This window comes from Scyliorhinus canicula, chromosome 11, assembly GCF_902713615.1.
Source record: "Scyliorhinus canicula chromosome 11, sScyCan1.1, whole genome shotgun sequence".
Classification (NCBI taxonomy): domain Eukaryota; kingdom Metazoa; phylum Chordata; class Chondrichthyes; order Carcharhiniformes; family Scyliorhinidae; genus Scyliorhinus; species Scyliorhinus canicula.
This window is the reverse complement of record NC_052156.1, coordinates 42,750,647-42,770,834: the sequence shown is the minus strand read 5'-3', so window position 1 is coordinate 42,770,834 and position 20,188 is coordinate 42,750,647. Positions and strand designations below refer to the sequence as shown.

At 46.1% G+C, this 20,188-nt stretch overlaps 1 protein-coding gene across 3 annotated transcripts in view; it reads right to left on the bottom strand.

The window, feature by feature from the left end:
- The window catches only part of LOC119973054 (monoacylglycerol lipase abhd6-A-like), a 107,540-nt gene that overhangs the window by 39,271 nt on the left and 48,081 nt on the right, over positions 1–20,188 (bottom strand). For 2 of the 3 annotated variants that reach the window (XM_038810503.1, XM_038810502.1), the window contains exons 2-4: positions 16,511–16,645; positions 12,317–12,473; positions 1,496–1,609 (exon numbers count right to left, since the gene is read on the bottom strand). In XM_038810503.1, the coding sequence (XP_038666431.1) occupies positions 1,496–1,609; positions 12,317–12,473; positions 16,511–16,629 (390 nt within the window). In that variant the 5' untranslated portion in view covers positions 16,630–16,645. Of the gene's footprint in view, positions 1–1,495; positions 1,610–12,316; positions 12,474–16,510; positions 16,646–18,097; positions 18,372–20,188 lie in introns of those variants that run through there. The other variant, XM_038810500.1, reaches the window with a different exon arrangement.

Here is a 20,188-nt window from a genome sequence, read left to right as displayed (position 1 = left end):
AGCTATGCTGACTATCTCTGATCAAACCTTGCCTCTCCATGTGAAGATTAATTCTCTCCTTCAGAATTTTCTCCAATAGTTTCCTATGTGAGACTCATGTCTGTAATTCCTTAGTTTATCTTTACCACCCACATTAGCTATCCTCCAATCCTCTGGCACCTTCCATGTGGCCAGTGGTTCGTGCCCCTGTAATTCTCTACTCCACTAAGGCCCCCGCTGATTTGTACCTGCTAAAAGCACCTCTTTTCTTTCTTATCCAGTCCAATACTACACAATACCACAGAAAGAACATCAATTTAGGAATGCAGGAAATTGCCCATTCAGTCCCTCAAACCTGGTCTGCCAGTGATTTAGATAATGACTGATCGGTACTCCATTAATCCACCTTAGCTCTATATCCCATGACATCCTATGAAATAAAAATCTTTTGCAGTCTGTCTTGGAAGCGTTGATTGTTTCAGCATGCATAGCACATTTGGAAGTCAAAATTCCAAGTTTGTATTTTGCTTTGTGTGAAAAAGCGCTTCCTGATTTCCCTTTGAAACAGCCTGGCTGTTTTTGAAAATTATAGCCCCTTGTTCTTGATTTCCTCACCAAAGGAAATACGTTCTCTATATCAACTTTATAAAATCCTTTAATATTTTAACACCTCAACATAATTACCCCTCAAGGGAATACCAGCCAGTTTATGGAAGCTGTCCTCGTAATTTAACTTTCTGAGCTCCAGTAATATTCTGACATTTTTGAAAGAAACTCTAATTTTGACCTTTAATACCTTATAAAGCACCATCTGCCCTCTCTTGTGAAAGATCCTGTGGCACTATTCAAGGAAGAGTGGCGAGCGTTTCCTGGTGTCCTGATCAATAATTAACCTTTAACCACATTAACCCATCATCAATATAGATTATCTGGTAATTTATCTATTTTGTTCAAGGGACTCTGCTGTGTGCAAATTGGCTACCATGTGACTATACTTTAAAAGTGTTTAACAGACTGTTAAGTACATTAGGGAATCCTAAAGTCATGAAATGTACTATCTAAATGTAAGCCCTTCCCTCCCTCTATTCATATAAACTGTGTCTGAATTCTGTCATTGGATTAATTATAAAGCTGAATATTTCTCATTGAACTTAAAGGAATCGCAATCCAAATACATGAACATGTCTTGACTTGCCGTCTGTCTTAGATAGCGGCAGCTATTAGAAACAAACCTCTATATTTTTGTAAATAGATAACTGAGCTGACAGAAATCACAGATCAGGAATGTTCACATGTAAATACTTCCCATATTGGAGTCATTCAATCAGATCTATGCAACAAAGGCTTGCAACAAGAGATAAATGACAATACTCTTCATCTACCACGGACAGCCAATGGTTCTTGAAAGATTCAGGAAAAGCTGGCATTTCAGCGAAGCCACACTGATTTGATGAAATTCTAATTTCAGTCTCATAAGTAATTACATGTTCAAAGCAACAGTAAATGCACCACTCACCTGGTGAATCCTGTTTACTTGTCCTTCTATGGAATAATCGTCTATACAAGTACGGGTTGTGCCCTCGTGGCCTGGCATATCAACACAGATCAGGTGCAGGTTCTTAGGCAAAAACTGTTTGAAAGAACAATGCATAATCTAAGCTACTTTTGTTCATGAAACCGAGAGCTATTTGCCATTCAATCACTTCCAGTTGTCTATTGGCTCTTTATGTTGTTTAGTGGTTCTTACAGTACCTATGGGCCAAATTTCCCAATCAGCTTCGGAACTGATCAGACAGAAAACCACCCACTTCCCGGAGACGATTTTCCAGGCCAAATGTCCAATCCACAATGCAGAAGAACTCCTTCAGTGCTAAAATCCACAAAGAAAGCAGCAAAGAGAATCATCCCAGAAACTAAACCTCCCTTTTTACGCTACTGGCTGCTGTATTCTGGTAGGTGTTTAAAGTTAGTGAATGACTGAACGAGTGAGTCTGGAAGTGGGTAGAGTGGCAGGTGGGTGAGGTGATAGGGTGACAGGTGGGTAAAAGCTACACCATCCAGGACAAAGAAGCTCACTTGATTGACACCCCATCCACTATTTTCAACATACACTCCTTCTATCACCCATGCACAGTGGCAGCATTGCATACCATCTACAGGTTGCCCTGCCACTGTGCATCAGGTTGCATTGCGGAAATTCACCAAGGCTCCTTTGACACCACCTTCCAAACCCACAACATGTGCCATCTAGAAGGACAAAGGCAGGAGATGGACGGGAACAGCACCATCTGCAAGTTCCCCCCCAAGCCACACACCATCCTGACTTTCAATTCCTTCACTGTTGCTGGGTCAAAATCCTGGGACCCCGTCCTTAATAGCACTGTGGGTTTACGTACAGCACATGGACTGCAGCAGTTCAAGAAGGTGGCTCACCATCATCTTTAAAGCGCAATAAGGGATGGGCAATAAAAAAAACTGGCCCAGCCTGCAACACCTACATCCTGGTAAAAGAATTACAAAAAGGGTTGGCAAATATGAGAGCTGACTTATTTTCCTTTGCTCTAAGGTAATCACATAAAAAGGAATGCACATAGGGAACAACAAATCTGCATCTGAGAAGGAGGAATTTTATCTTTTTCCCCCGCAGAGTGCGGCACCATTTGTAACTTTTTCTGCGGTATTGTTAGGAACATGGTGCAAACAACGTGTCAAGGGGCGGGTCCCACAGTGTCACGCAAACTGAAGATCGAGGCACCACTTTCAAAAGATGCCCTGGTACACAAAAGGTAAAAATCCAAGAGTATTTCAAGTGCAAAATAAGGAAATCTGGGACACTGCTGATCCAGCTCTCATTCTAATAAACGCTAATTAGGTGCAGGGGGTGCAGTAGCAGATCATAGCAAGGGCCAAATGGCACAAGAATTAGGGTGGATGGGGAAAGATGATTACAGGGCTCAAAACCAGCAGGAATGGTTTGATGCCCAATATTCCCCCTTTCACACTGCAAGCCCAGCAGGAAGAAATTGCAATGGCTATTGTTTCTGAAACAGTGAGCTGTTTCCTAAGATTAGACAAGGCAAAACATGATGTCGACACCACTACCCCAATGATGCCAAATTTGCACACCGTTCTTTCCTGCATCAACTTTTTAAAAAATCAGTTATATTTATTTAACTTTGGCTATAAACCGTCATTCATGTAGATTAATTACAATGGAAAGTTGAAAACATTGTTTGGTACTCATGCGTGGTGTAACATGAAATTTGAATGTTTATCTATGTTGTACTAGCTGTTTACATCTACAACAGTATAGTTGGTTTTACCGTCCCTGGGTAGGTAAAGGGAAGCACATACTCTCATTTGCTACAATGATAGAATGGTTACAGCCCAGGAGATGGTTATTCGGCCCACCATGTCTGTACCAAGTGCCACTCCCCAACCTTTTCCCCAAAACCCTGAAAAGTTTTCTTCCTGATCCACTGATCCATTTACTTTCTAAATGTTTGAATCTGCCTCCACCAGTCTCAAGCAGTGCATCATAGATCCCAACCATTCGCTGCGCAACATGTTCATCTTCAAGTTCCTGCTGCTTCTTTTGCAATCGACTTAAATTGGCATCCTCGCGTTCTAGATCTAGATCCTTCCACCAATGAGAACTGTTTCTTTCAATCTACTCTTGTCTTAACCCTTGATGATTTTTAATATCTCTATCAAATCCTCTCTCAATTTTCTCTGCTTTAAGGAGAACAAAGGCAGTTTCTGCACACCCATGCACACCCTCATCCCTGAAACTATTTTTGTGAATCTTGCCTTCACGCCCTTCCTAAAGCGTGGTGCCTGATCCTGGCATTGAAACAGGATTGCAATATGGTGCTTCATTGAGTATATAGCAGTTCACACATTATAACCTCCACAGAGCTTAAGGCCAGGGTGGACAAAGAGAGTTTGGAGGGGCAGAGGGTAATAGATGAGATGTTGGAGGTAGATAGGAGTTATGCAGAAGATGGGGACCCAGCGAAGCTGGAAAAGAGGAAGGAACTTCCGAGCTTCGACCGACTGTCTATCAGGAAGGCAGTGCGCCAACTGAGGCGAGCAAGGGGTGCAGTTTATGAACATGGAGATAAGGCGGGGCGTCTGTTAGCAGGTCAGCTCTGGAGGGAAGCAGTGGCAAGGGAAATTCTTCAGATGAGGGATAGGGCAGGGAAGTTGGTGGTGGCTCCGGATCTGATTAACAAGGTTTTTGAGGAGTTTTATGAGAGGTTGTGCAGGTCAGAGCCACCCGGGGGAGACCGTGAGATGCAGGAATTTCTAGATGGGTTGGAGTACCTGAGGTTAGGGGAGGGGGACAGAGCTACATTAGAAGGAGCGATAGTGGAGCAGGAGATAAAGGATGATATTGGGACGATGCAGTAGGGAAAGGTGGCAGGGCCGGATGGGTTTCCGGTGGAATATTTTTAAAAATTCAAGGATAAGCTGGCGCCCCTGATGGTGGGGATGTTTGAAGAGGCCGTAGGGAAGGGGGCGTTGCCACAAACTTTGGGGCAGGCATCAATTTCACTGTTGCTAAAAAAAGATAAGGATCCAATGGAGTGTGGGTCGTATAGGCCCATATCACTTCTGCATGTGGACGCAAAAGTATTGGCGAAGGTACTGGCGGGTAGGCTGGAGGATTGCCCCCTGAAGGTGATAGGTGAGGATCAGGCAGGGTTCGTGAGAGGGAGACAGCTCTTTTCTAACATTAGGAGGGTATTGAGCGTTGTTATGGCACCAGCGGAGGGGAACGAAATAGAGGTGGTTGTGGCATTGGACGCTGAGAAGGCGTTTGACCGGGCAGAATGGGGGTACTTGATGGCAGTTCTGGAACGGTTTGGGATTGGACCAAGATTTGTGAACTGGGTAAAGCTACTATATAAGGAGCCGAGAGCGAGTGTCCGCACAAACAACATCAACTCGAGATACTTTTCTCTCCACTGTGGGACGAGGCAGGGATGTCCTATGTCCCCCCTGTTGTTTGCACTTGCGATTGAGCCGTTGGCATTAAGAAGTTCGGGATCATGGAAAGGAATAGTGCAGGGGGGGGGGGGAGATAGAGCATAGAGTGTCCTTATATGCCGATGACTTGCTGTTATACGTGTCGGAACCGAGTGTGCCAATAGGGGGAATATTGGTGCCGCTTCGAGTATTTGGGTTTTTCTCGGGGTACAAGCTGAATCTAGACAAGAGTGAGTATTTTGTGGTGTCTCGGCCGGGTGTGGGGACAGGTGTGGGGGGGCTGCTATTCCGTAGGGCAGGGACTCACTTTAGGTACCTGGGGGTGCAGGTTGCCCGAGAGTGGGGGAGGGCTTCGCAGGTACAACATCTATAGTTTGGTGGGGAGGGTGAAAGCTGATCTGGCAAGGTGGGATGGTCTCCCTCTGTCACTGGTGGGTCGGGTACAGGCAGTTAAAATTAATGTGTTGCCGCAATTTCTGTTTATTTTTCAATGACTACCAATTTTCCTGCCAAAGGCATTTTTCAGAGAGATTGAGGGAAAGATTACCTCGTTCATATGGGGAGGGAAGATGGTCAGAGTTAGAAAGGTGCTGCGACAGAGGGGAAGGCAGGCAGGGGGTTTGGGTCTTCCGAACCTGATGCACTACTACTGGGCGGCGAATGTGGAGAAGGTGCGGAGCTGGGTCAGAGGGTTTGATTCTCAGTGGGTTAGAATGGAGGAGAGTTTGTGCAGGGGGTCAGGATTGAAAGCACGAGCAACAGCGCCGCTCCCAATAGCCCCGGGGAAGCACTCAGGGAGTCCGGTAATAATAGCTTCATTGAGAATTTGGAGGCAGTTTCGCCAACACTTCGGGTTGGGGGCAGGGTCAAGGGAAATGCGGATTCGGGGGAACCACAGATTTGAGCCAGGGAAGTGGGATGGAAATTTTTGGAAATGGGAGGAGAACGGGATTAAGACACGAAAAGATTTGTTTCTTAGGGGTCGGTTTGGAGGGCTGAAGGAGTTGGAAGCGAAGTATGGGCTGGAACAGGGGGAAATGTTTAGATAGAGAAATACAGCACAGAACAGGCCCTTCGGCCCACGATGTTGCGCCGAACCTTTGTCCTAGGTTAATCATAGAATTTTGGACAATTTGTCATGGCCAATCCACCCAACCTGCACATCTTTGGACTGTGGGAGGAAACCGGAGTACCCGGAGGAAACCCACGCAGTCACGGGGAGGATGTGCAGACTCCACACAGACAGTGACCCAAGTCGAAATCGAACTTGGGACCCTGGAGCTGTGAAGCAATTGTGCTATCCACAATGCTACCGTGCTGCCCTTAAGAAGTTAACCTACACTCCCTTATTCTACCCTAATCCAAGTACCTATCCAATAGCCGCTTGAAGGTCCATAAATTTTCCGACTCAACTACTACCACAGGCAGTGCATTCCATGCCCCCACTACTCTCTGGGTAAAGAACCTACCTCTGACATCCCCTCTATATCTTCCACCATTTATCTTAAATTATGTCCCCTTGTAATGGTGTGTTCCACCCGGGGAAAAAGTCTCTGACTGTCTACTCTATCTATTCCCCTGATCATCTTATAAACCTCTATCAAGTCGCCCCCTCATCCTTCTCCGTTCTAATGAGAAAAGGCCTAGCACCCTCAATCTTTCCTCGTATGACCTACTCTCCATTCCAGGCAACATCCTGGTAAATCTCCTTTGCACCTTTTCCAAAGCTTCCACATCCTTCCTAAAATGAGGTGACCAGAACTGCACACAGTACTCCAAATGTGGCCTGACCAAGGTTTTGTACAGCTGCATCATCACCTCACGGCTCTTAAATTCAATCCCTCTGCTAATGAACGCTAGCACACCATAGGCCTTCTTCACAGCTCTATCCACTTGAGTGGCAACTTTCAAAGAACAATGAACATAGACCCCAAGATCTCTCTGCTCCTCCACATTGCCAAGAACCCTACCATTAACCCTGTATTCCGCATTCAGATTTGTCCTTCCAAAATGGACAACCTCACACTTGTCAGGGTTAAACTCCATCTGCCACTTCTCAGCCCAGCTCTGCATTCTATCTATGTCTCTTTGAAGCCGACAACAGCCCTCCTCACTATCCACAACTCCACCAATCTTCGTATCATCTGCAAATTTACTGACCCACCCTTCAACTCCCTCATCCAAGTCGTTAATGAAAATCACAAACAGCAGAGGACCCAGAACTGATCCCTGCGGTACGCCACTGATAACTGGGCTCCAGGCTGAATATTTGCCATCCACCACAACTCTCTGTCTTCTATCGGTTAGCCAGTTTGTTATCCAACTGGCCAAATTTCCCACTATCCCATGCCTCCTTACTTTCTGCATAAGCCTACCATGGGGAACCTTATCAAATGCCTTACTAAAATCCATGTACACTACATCCACTGCTTTACCTTCATCCACATGCTTGGTCACCTCCTCAAAGAATTCAATAAGACTTGTAAGGCAAGACCTACCCCTCACAAATCCGTGCTGACTATCCCTAATCAAGCAATGCCTTTCCAGATGCTCAGAAATCCTATCCCTCAGTACCCTTTCCATTACTTTGCCTACCACCGAAGTAAGACTAACTGGCCTGTAATTCCCAGGGTTATCCCTATTCCCTTTTTTGAACAGGGGCACGACATTCGCCACTCTCCAATCCTCTGGTACCACCCCTGTTGACAGCGAGGACAAAAAGATCATTGCCAACGGCTCTGCAATTTCATTTCTTGCTTCCCATAGAATCCTTGGATATATCCCGTCAGGCCCGGGGGACTTGTCTATCCTCAAGTTTTTCAAAACGCGCAACACATCTTCCTTCCTGACAAGTATCTCCTCAAGCTTATCAGTCTGCTTCACGCTGTCCTCTCCAACAATATGGCCCCTCTCATTTGTAAATACTGAAGAAAAATACTTGTTCAAGACCTCTCCTATCTCTTCAGACTCAATACACAATCTCCCGCTACTGTCCTTAATCGGACCTACTCTCACTCTAGTCATTCTCATATTTCTCACGTATGTGTAAAAGGCCTTGGGGTTTTCCTTGATCCTACCCGCCAAAGATTTTTTCATGCCCTCTCTTAGCTCTCCTAATCCCTTTCTTCAGTTCCCTCCTGGCTATCTTGTATCCCTCCAGCGCACTGTCTGAACCTTGTTTCTTCAGCCTTACATAAGTCTCCTTCTTCCTCTTAACAAGACATTCAACCTCTCTTGTCAACCATGGTTCCCTCACTCGACCATCTCTTCCCTGCCTGACAGGGACATACATATCAAAGACACGCAGTACCTGATCCTTGAACAAGTTCCACATTTCACTTGTGTCCTTCCCTGACAGCCTATGTTCCCAACTTCTGCACTTCAATTCTTGTCTGACAGCATTGTATTTACCCTTCCCCCAATTATAAACCTTGCCCTGTTGCTCGCACCTATCCCTCTCCATTACTAAAGTGAAAGTCACAGAATTGTGGTCACTACCTCCAAAATGCTCCCCCACTAACAAATCTATCACCTGCCCTGGTTCATTACCAAGTACTAAATCCAATATGGCCTCCCCTCTGGTCGGACAATCTACATACTGTGTTAGAAAAGCTTCCTGGACACACTGCACAAACACTACCCCATCCAAACTATTTGATCTAAAGAGTTTCCACTCAATGTTTGGGAAGTTGAAGTCGCCCATGACTACTACCCTGTGACTTCTGCACCTTTCCAGAATCTGTTTCCCAATCTGTTCCTCCACATCTCTGCTGCTATTGGGGGGCCTATAGAACACTCCCAACAAGGTGACTGCTCCTTTCCTATTTCTAACTTCAACCCATATTACCTCAGTAGGCAGATCCCCCTCGAACTGCCTTTCTGCAGCTGTTATACTATCTCTAATTAACAATGCCACCCCCCCACCTCTTTTACCACCCTCCCTAATCTTGTTGACACATCTATAACCAGGGACCTCCAACAACCATTTCTGGCCCTCTTCTATCCAAGTTTCCGTGATGGCCACCACATCGTAGTCCCAAGTACCGATCCATGCCTTAAGTTCACCCACCTTATTCCTGATGCTTCTTGCATTAAAGTATACACACTTCAACCCATCTCCTTGCCTGCACCTAGATACATGCAGGTTTGAGATTTTGCCAGAAAGGAGATATAGAACTTCTCGGAGGAGCTGGCCTCCACATTGCTGGAGGAGGTGCTGACGACTGGGGTACTGAGAAGGGGGTTGTGTCAGCGGTTTACGGAGCTATTTTGGAACAGGAGAAGGCACCACTGGAAGGGATCAAAGCAAAGTGGGAGGAATAGGTGGGAAAGGATATGGAGGAGGGGTTCTGGTGTGAGGTGCTCCGGAGAGTGAATGCCTCCACCTCGTGAGCGAGGTTGGGGCTGATACAGCTGAAGGTGGGAAACAGAGCGCACGTCACAAGGGTGAGGATGAGACAATTCTTTGAAGGCGGTAGAAGATGTGTGTAAGCGTTGCGGGGTGGTGGGGGGAAGGGGGGGGGGGGCGCTAATCACGTTCATATGTTTTGGTCCTGTCCAAAGGAGGTTTTTAGGGTAATTTCCAAGGTGGTGCACGTGAAACTGGACCCGGGTCCCCGGTTGGCCATATTCGGGGTGTCGGATCAGCCCGGGTTGGAAGCGGAGGCAGATATCGTAGCCTTCGCCTCGTTGATCGCCTGAAGGCGGATCCTGCTGGGATGGAGAGCAGCCTCTCCACCCTGTGCCCTGGCATGGCGGGGGTACCTGTTGGAATTCTTGACTCTTGAGAAGGTTAAGTTTGAACTGAGGGGAAGGATGGACGGGTTCTACAAGTCATGGGCATTATTCATTATGCACTTTCAAGAACTGGATAACATTGAACATTAGTTGGGGGGGATGGGTTGGAGGGTTGGGGGGAGGGAGGCTGTGTGTATTAAGGGTGACTATGGGTGATTCCTGATTCCTTTTTGTCGTTTGGTTATGTAAACATGGGGGCTAATGTTTGGGGTTTGGTGGGAGGATGGGATTGTTGTTATTGTTATGGGGATTGACATATTTGTTGCTGATTATTGTTTATCGTTGGTGGGTGTAAATTTGGGAGAAAATATGAAAAAGGAGGAGAATAAAAAATATTTTTAAAAAATAACTTCCACAAAGCAAAGCCATTATTTATGTGCAAATTAATTTGCCGATTAGTTTTAATTTGAACAATGCAGTATGATAGTTACTCCGTTTTGATGTGGTGGTCACCCCGAGTAATTCTTGATGTGTAATACCACCCATAAGTCTGAAATATGTATCTTCTTTGTACATTCTATCAGATGGGTTAAATTAAAACTATGCACCATCAAAACATTATGTGATGCTAATCCTTATGGTTGAGAAGCACGGAAAAAAATTAGACTTGCACATAGTTAAGAAGATCAAACCTAAAAGCTCTCTTAAGCTGCTTTTGCATTTATGCTAGCAGAGTACTTGCATTGCTGGTTCCTGTAGCACTGGTCTTGTGTAGTTAGCAGTAATATCCACCTCCAATCCTCCAGCCCATGTAAACCTGCAAAATCCACAAACACTTAACAGTTTGGGAAACTGCAATGCAAGTACCCCTCTGATATAAATAAAAAACACAGTTTTATTTGTATTTGTGGCAATGTGAAGGTGTCAGGACTAGACAATGCTCTCACGCCTCAGGTGGATCTCAATATTTTGGGCATTGGGCAAATCTGACAAATTATGTTTGTTGTGGTGGGCCTCTTCCAATTAACCACAGGAGACTCAGGGCAGGTTACAGGCAGGTCATTTATTAGTGATTCAAGCCTGGAGGGAACTACCCCAGAGAAGCCTCTGAAGCAGCACTCTCTTCTAATACAGCCCTAACACAGCTCTCATAAGGAGAACATTCTAATACGACTCTCTCCTCTAAGTCACAGATATAAACTGCTTATACAGTTAGTCAGTGCACAGAACGTTGTTTCATTTCCAATCTTGTATTATTAAACCTTTCAGCCAAAAGCCTGGCTGTCATCTCCTAGCTGGAGATCTCTAGTGTCTGATCTTCTAACACGTAAACAACATGGCTTGCAAGTTCTGCTGATCTTAGATCCTTGAGGTAGAGCATGTGCTATTTACTCTAATGCAGGGGTATTAGATCTATCCCTCCCCTTTTACTAAATCTATTCATTTACTCATTCAATTTGGAAAAATGCAGCATTACACAAATGGCCAGGGGATAAAGCATTAAAGGTGGAGGACAGAGAAAGTTATCTGGGCATTTTTGTGCATACATTTCTGAATGTTGATGAGCAATGCCATGACGCAATAGCTAAGGTGTTGGCTGCATTCATAGGACAACTGATTCTAAGGTAAAGCATACTATTTTGCCCTTGTACACAATCTTGGTCAGGCCTCAATTGTGATACTGAGGGGAGAGGTGCAAATGAGGGCCATATGCCAGAATCCCAGTTTAAAGCATCTTAGTAAATGGTGGCACGGTGGTTAGCACTGCTGCCTTACAGCCAGGGACCTGGGTTCGGTTGGGGGTGGGCTCTCCCTGTGTCTGCGTGGGTTTTCTTCGGGTGCTCCGGTTTCCTCCCACAGACCAGAGATGTGCAGATAAGGTGAATTGACCATGGTAATAGTGCTCAAAAATGTTAGGTGGGGTTACAGGGATAGGAGCGAGAATAGGTAGAGTGCTCTATCGGAGCATGGGCCGGTGCAGACTCGATGGGCCAAATGGCCTCTTTCTGCATTGTAGGGATTCTATGAATATGTTGAGCTCCAGTGAACGGCTTGTCCCAATTAATTAGTTTAGGGAGGATCAGAAGTCACAATTATCAGTTGTAACAGTTAGATCTTTGTTAGTTGGTTGGAGCTTTCTCCCACAGAGATGAATGAATCTCTAGAACAAGCTGCAGCTTAACAATGGACATTGATTCCATGAATTCCTACAAGTGAGAAGTGGCTCTGTGCCTGGCTTGGGTAGAGATTATTAGGTACTACAGTGAATCCTGTGATCTCGGAGAACAATTTCAATCACCTGGAGAGGTCGGAGAGTAATTGCCTAGAATTGTTCTCCCAAACTGGCCTGGAGTTTTACTAAATTATTGCCTCTCACAAGATCATATGGCTTTTGTGTGGGGTGGAGACCGTGTTATTTGTTGTGATGCACAAGGTATCAATGAATCAGAGGGTTTTTTCTTTGAGAAAATGAGGAAATAATGAATTGAAGAAAGGCGCTGCATATATAAACACAGTGGTCACTTGTATTAATTAAAAGGTATTTTCATAATTTTTTAGATATCTTGTAAAATTGAAAAATAAATTTGTGGTTGGAGCCGAGACTAACCTTCACCACAGACAGCCACATGTCCTTGTGAGCTGAAAATCCATGCAACATCAAAATAGAAGGTTTACCACCAGGTTTCCCACGGCATGAATAGCAGAATCGATAGTTGCCATAGTCAGCGTATTTAATTTGCATACCTAATGTCGTTCGCCAGTACCTGTGCAAAAAACACAACAGTACAGTATACCTACAAGTCTACCGCGCATAATTGAACTGAGATTTTCTGCTACTTTCTGCAAGTTTTTCAATGTGATCTTGTCAGAAATGACGGAAGAGAATTCTCAAGTGCAGGGGAGGTGGCAGAACATTCCGTCCATTCACTCGGTTTCTCATCACAGATGCTGCCTGACCTGCTGAGCGCATTTATTTTTTTGTTTTTTACTTGACATTTCCAGCATCTGCAATATTTTGTTTTTGCATTTCGATTTATAGTCAGTGAGTGAATCACATGCTAAATTCACAATGATTTTATTCCCGGTACTCAGTCTCATACAACATCACATGTTCTAAATAACAGTTAGTATTTAAATGTTATTTCTTTTAAAAAAAATAAATTTAGAGTGGCCAATTATATTTTTCCAATTAAGGGGAAATTTAGCGTGGCCAATTCACCTACCCTGCACATCTTTGTGTTGTGGGGGTGAAACTCACACAAACACGGACAGAATGTGCAAACTCCACACGGACCCAGAGCCGGGATCGAACTGGGAACCTTGGGGCCGTGAGACAGCAGGTCTAACCACTTTAAATGTTATTTCAATTCACTCTATCTTCCCTATCCCCAATATCTCATCTTTCATTTTATTTCTAATTATTCAGTCTATTCGATAACTCTTAAGTTTTATTGTAGTTTAACCATTTTATCAGTTCTCCTGGGCGGGATTGTCCCGAATCCCCGCGATGGTCCGACGCCGGCGTAAAAAGCGGCGTGAACCACTCCGGCGTCGGGCTGACCAGAAGTTGCGGAATCCTCTGCACTTCCAGGGGCTAGGCCGGCGGCGGAGGGGTTGGTGCCACGCCAACCGGCGCCGACGGGCCGGCGCAAGTTAACGCATGCATTCACCAAACTGCCGGCGTGGTTCCGCACATGCGCAGACCGGCCGGCGTTTTCTAGCGCATGCGCAGGGGGGTGTCTTCTCCTCGCCAGCCATGGGGGAGCCCGACAGAGGCCGGCGCGGAAGGAAGGAGTGCCCCCATGGCACAGGCCCGCACGCAGATTGGTGGGCCCCGATCGCAGGCTAGGCCACCGTGGGGGCCCCCCAGGGGGCCGGCCCCCCCCAAGGATTGCACCAGAGAGCCTATGAGCAGGTGCTGCCATGTGAGACAATGTTTCAATCCACGCCGGCGGGAATGGCCAGAAACCGATGGCCGCTCGGCCCATTGGGGCCCGGAGAATTTCCAGGGGGTCCGCTGCCAACGGCCCCCGACCGGCGCAGTGTGACCCCTGCCCAAAAACCGGTGCCGAAGAATATGGCAGCCGGCGTCGGAGTGGCGGGGCGGGATTAACGCCACCCCCGGGGATTCTCCAATCCGGCGGGGGGTCAGAGAATCCTGCCCCCTTTCTCTCCATAATTTTATCCTGCCTTTTGGGAATTGTGCCCACGTTGAAAAACTAGGGCTGGATTCTCTGTTGCTGAGCCTAAGTGTTGATGCCGGGGCAGGATTCATGGACTTCCACGACAGCAAAACTGGCGCCGCACCTGGTCCAATTCAGCGACCGTGGAGGGGCTGCACCGGCGCAATGTGGTGGCGATTCGAATGGAAAACGTTGCAAGATTCACCGGATCCGTGACTGACACTCAGGAGGCTGACAAGCTTCAGCCATATGTACACATTACACTTCCCACAAACACTCATTCCAGTCAACATGATGGCACTGATTGCGCTGGAGCACGCCCATCCTGCTGATGGGTCGGCTGGGGCCAGAGGGCACCTAGCGGGGTGGCCTGAGGGGACACCCATACAACCTGTGGCCCTAAATTCAGTGGGCAGTCAGGGCTGTGCGCAGCCGCAGCAATGGTGTTCTGTGCCCGTCCACACCGACCCCACAGCCCACCTCCTGGCCACACCCCATCCCCCCCCCTCCCTGCACTACTCCCCCAGGCCCTGGCCGAAGCTCCCCGGCCAGGGGCACAACTGTCAGCAAACTATGGCGATGTTGGACACTTCCTGTACCCCGTCTCTCCCTCAATAGCCACGGTGCCTATTTCATAATTTTTAAATGCACAAGTGAACCTCGCCGTAGGGAATTCGCCCCACTGGAGATGGAGAGTCACGGAGGGCCCGGAGAATACCAGGTCAGGCAGGCTAATTATATGCTAACACATTGACGCCGCTATCAAGGCACCAGAAAATTGAGATTTGCCGTGAATCCGGCGCTGGTCACAATTTCGGTGTCAAAACCGATTCTCCGCCCAATCACGTTTCCTGATTCCAGCATCAGCCGACGGCGAATCCCGCCCCCTGGTCACTGCTTGGCTGAAAACTGCCCGTAAATAATTGTCGATTGAAAATTGATATGCCTATTGGTGTGAACACGCCAACCTTTAGTGCCTTTTAACTATGATGTATGTGGCTGCAAGTAACATTATGTTCCCCTTCTCCACTCCCATATTATTAATGAAGACATTGACTCCCCGCTGGCAAAGGTGCTGGCTACCGTCTGATCCTTCACTTAAATGGCTACAGTGTGCAAGGTGTGAGAGAGTGACCCCCAGTAAGAATTCAATCTTAGGCTATGGGCTAGGGGTGGGGCAGAAAAACAGCCAATATTTATCCTGTCCTCACTCAATGTTCATACAATTAACACTTTTAACAAGAGCTGTGTAGCAATCTAAAGAATACGAAACATGCCTAATTTTCCCCTTCATATTCAAGTAGGTCACCGATAGCACCCTTGCTTACTGCTCACCCAACTCAACGCAGGCCATAGGTTGATGTCTGATGTAGCATTCACCCTCACCCCCAATTCCGATCTGCACCATTCACTATTACCTGACGGAGAAGTACGGTGTGCCTTTGCCAAAGTGCACTGTGCTTAATAGAAGAGTAAACCACCAGCTCTTATGAACACTTCTTAATACATTTACAGTTTTTTGAATCCCTGGGTGTGGTGAAGTATTCCGGCCTCTCCTCGCTATTTCTCCTGGGATAGGTCACCCCACAGACCTCCAAAAATGAGCCTTTCTAATGAATTCCCAAATCACCTTCTCCCCCCTTCAAGTCTGTCTAAAGTGCAGTGGACTGGCGACAAACTGGCCTGTACTCTTACACGTCCTGTCCTAGTCTTAAATGTGAGTCTCCAGTACAGCCTTACTGGGCAGCACGGTAGCGGAAGTGGATAGCACTGTGGCTTCACAGCTCCAGGGTCCCAGGTTCGATTCCCCGCTGGGTCACTGTCTGTGTGGAGTCTGCACACTCTCCCCGTGTCTGCGTGGGTTTCCTCCGGGTGCTCCGGTTTCCTCCCACAGCCCAAAGATGTGCAGGTTGGGTGGATTGGCCACGATAAATTGCCCTTAGTGTCCAAAAAGGTTAGGAGAGGTTATTGGGTTACGGGGATAGGGTGGAAGTGAGGGTTTAAGTGGGTCGGTGCAGACTCGATGGGCCGAATGGCCTTCTTCGGCACTGTATGTTCTATGTTCTATGAGGTGGACGTATGAGCAGAACAAGGACTCCCTAAATTTGGAGGATTGCAAGGAGTTGGGACCTAGTGCAGTACCAGCACAGGTTAGTTTGGTCTCATCAGGCATAGCTGGTTAGTAACGGCAGAAGTAAAATCCCTTAAAGACTGAGAGGCCAGAGTCACGGCCCGGACACTTGAAGACTGGGATGAGTTGGGGGGAGCATGGGGTGAGGAATTTTATTTTACATCTTAAAAGAGGCTCCATAAATCAGGTGGCCCTGGGGTAACCAGATTCCTCATCCATGGAAGGAAGCCTAACTTCAACTAATTACTTTATGTTGGCAGTTCCAGGGTTCTAAGTGTGAAGATTCACCATCTACAAAGGTCACTCACAGAGACCCCTCCGCAGGACCTGTAAACCTCAGCATGGTCAGCATTACCAACCCTCTGGACCTCTAGGCCTTTGTACATTTTACAGCAATGATAACCAAGTAGCTTATTCTGTGCGAATTAATAAATATAGTTACCTTCACAATATAATCATCACTAAAGCTGAACGAATGTACACTTACCAGTAATAGAATCGGATGAGTGCTGCAGGGCACAGTAGAAATGAAGCTACAAAAGCTAGAATGGGTATGGCAAGTGTACCTCCTGCTAGGACACACATGTTCATTAAATCCAAATCCATTTTCCCACTGCGGCTCCTAAAAGAATGAAGATTAAAGGAAGAAAAGCAAGAGTGAAATGCACAGAATGGGGTTGTTTGCTCTGCGCCTACTTTGATCTCTGGGTGTGCTAATATATTTTATCTGGATTATAAGCAGCCGCCTGTCTCAGACATAATTACTGGAACCAAATGCAGTAAGAGCACAAAAATATAACTTTTTGGAACTGATTGTACCTGCTCTTCTTAAAAAAAAATCACCAACGGGGACACTTGTATGGAACAAATTAACACTCTGATAGTACAACAGTTCACTGCAACTACTAACAGCAGGATGATAATATATCAACCGGGGGCCGGTTTAGCTCAGTTGGCTAGACAGCTGGTTCGTGATGCAGAGCTACGTTAACAGCACAGATTCAATTCCTGTACACCCTGGGATTATTCATGAAGGCCCTGCCTTCTCAATCTTGCCCCTCACCTGAGGTGAGGTGATCCTCAGGTTAAATCACCACCAGTCAGTTCTCCCCCTCAAAGGGGAAAGCAGCCTACAGTCACCAGGGACTATTGCAAATTTGCTTACTGAAAATATATAGCATAGGTTTAATGTCACATACTACTCATCCCTTTTAGTAACTAAATGACTAGCATATTGTACTAAAGTTGGCCTCATAAGACCATAAGTCATACGAGCAGAATTAGGCCATGCGGCCCATCATGTCTGCTTCGCTATTCAATCATGGCTGATGTTTCTCAACCCCATTCTCCTGCTTTCTCCCTATGATACACTATCAATTGCATGAAAGACTCAGATTGGTACAACTGTGGCTTTATTACAGTCAGATGCGTGGCCTCCTGCTGCAGCTGCCAGAATGGCTGATCAGGAGGAGTCATGCCTATTTATACGGCTCCTTGTGGGCGGAGCTAGCCGGCAGGGACTACCGGCGAACCTGTCATGTAGGTCCTACTGTACATCCCCTAATACAGGTGCACACAGTAAACACAGTGGATCACCACACCCTATAACCCCTGATCCCCTTAGCAATCAAGAACCTATCTATCTCTGTCTTAAAGACACGCAGTGATGTGGCCTCCACAGCCTTCTGAGGAAAAAAGTTCCACAGATTCACCAACGTCTGGCTAAAGAAATCCCTCTGCATTTCTGTTTTAAAGGAACATCCCTTAAGTCTGAGGTTGTGCCCTTGGGTTCTAGTTTTTCCTGCAAGTGGAAACATCCTCTCCAGGTCCACTCTACCTAGGCCTCTCAGTATTCTGTAAGCATGACTCTATCCTAAACACTTCTTTTTGGGAATATAAGCTCCTTTAAGGTATTTTTACAGCTTAAGCGTTCTTCTTATCCGTCAGGAAACCAAACAGAAATGTACATAGGAGCTTGTTGTTATTTTATTGACACATTTGGCCTATTGAGAGCTCAATAATTTGAAAGGAGGAGGATAATTTGACAGAAGAGGGCGTATTCAGAGATACTTACCTCAGAGAAATCCCAGCCAGTTTAGTAAAATCAAACGGATACATTAATCATCATGAAAAATGCTGTCTGTATACAGAACTCCTCAGTGGAGTCCTGTGTTCAACCTTTCATCATTGACAGTTGTGCAAAAGTTCTGGGGAGATGCAACTCGAGGAAATGTCCTGCAAACAGGTCCACGCATCACCAGTTCTACTCCAGTGCTTTATTGCGGATTGTTTTTAAAAATAGACGTTTAACAAAAAAAACAAACTGTGTGCAACTGCTGAGGTGCTGCATATTTAACAGCGCAGTGCTTTGTTCTGGAACCTTCTGAATTTGAAAGACTGTAATAACTATTACATCACAATTAAGGATGCTTTAAAAACTGCCCAGAACCTTAGCAATATAGCAAGCTTGTGACAGGAGTGAGATATCACATTGAGCACCTTGCCAGGCTGGATAGGGCCACCACGTGTTTTGAGATACATTAATATTTTATGAAAACAGACTGAGCTTTCATCTCTAGCTGTAATTTTATAGTGTGCTTTCCCCGTTCTTGCTTAGATACTCTTTGCAGTCGAGCGCAAAGTATATTTTGCTCTGTTTGTAAAACTATTGTACTGAATTCTGACCGATGACCAGGAATTTTTTACATAACCTTTATACAGAGCAAAACGTACCTCACAATCCAATTGCTGTTACCGGACACACAAACAACAAAGAATAGATGACCTCTCACATACATGTGCTCACCAGTGGAGTCAAAGGCAGTTCAGCCAAATTGCTGGGGAATGGCACAGAGGAAGTGCTTTAATATCTGACTAGTTTATTGCTATCAATAGGTGTCATCTGAACTACAACCTCATGAATTCAAATGAACAAAAGCAGGGTAATGGTAAACAGCGCAAATACCAGAATGATATCTCAGCTCTCTGACACATTAAAGACACGGAAAATGCCACGATACACTTTGGCCAGGCGCTCTCATACCAGGTTCAGACAAATCAGCATGGGAATTTACCCAATTGTTTCTGCTGTTACAAATTGGGTTACAATGATTTTCTGTAACATGCATTTCATAACTTCAGACTGGCGAAATATCCTTTTAATCTGCAACGGTGAACCCCCAGATGGTTCACACTTCTTCAAAAAGAAAAAAAAAAAGTTGCACTGAGATAGCGCCTACCGGGACCTCAGGAAGCCAAAGCTATTGGCCAATGAAGTGGCTTTGAACGTGTAGTCATTGTTGTAAACAGAAATGTGGCAATTTCACACAACAATGTCCCTTAAAGAGCAATATGATAATGATGAAATAGTCTTGTTAGTTGAGTGATTAATATTGGGACAACTATGAAATTATCTCCAGGGATATATTATGCCCACCCAAAAGGGCAGACAAGAAAAGTGGAGGTGACACCACAACCAGATCAGCCATGAATGATAAATGGCCTACTCCCGCTCCCAAGTCCTACGTTCCCACTCAATCATAAAACAGCATATCTGGGAGTGTAGACCTCTCTCAATGCTGCACTGAAGAATCGGGCTGGGGTTGCCCGGCGTGGGTGTTGGGGGGGTGGGGGACGCTCCCATTGTTGTGTTCAGGCTGGGGGAGGTCGGGGATTCTTTTTTCGGTCCCTCGGAGATCGGGACGCCATTTTTAAATGGCGTCCTGATCTCTTGCTACAACGGGAAATTCCGGTGAGCGGAGCTCCCCATTGAAAAAAATGGGGCAAAGTGCGGCCTTGGCCTGGCGTTTCCTGTTTAGGCCCCTTATTCAAAGCGATGCGCATTGAATAGCCATGTGTTTCTCGGCACAACAAGTGCCAGGAAACCCGCGGCTATACACAGTCGCTCGGGAACTTTGTCCCCTTTTGGGAAGATTACGCCCTTTATTTTGTTTACATATTTTCCATTCTATGGAAATCAAATTAACTGCAGGTTAGGTGGGGTTACGGGGATAGGGTCGGGGATTGGGCCTGGGTGGAGTGCTCTTTCAGAGGGTCGGTGGAGTCTCAATGGGTTGAATGACCTCTTTCTGCACTGCATGGATTCTATATCTATGAAATACCAGCCACAAAACCGACAAAATTAACTAAACTCTTTTACAAATTT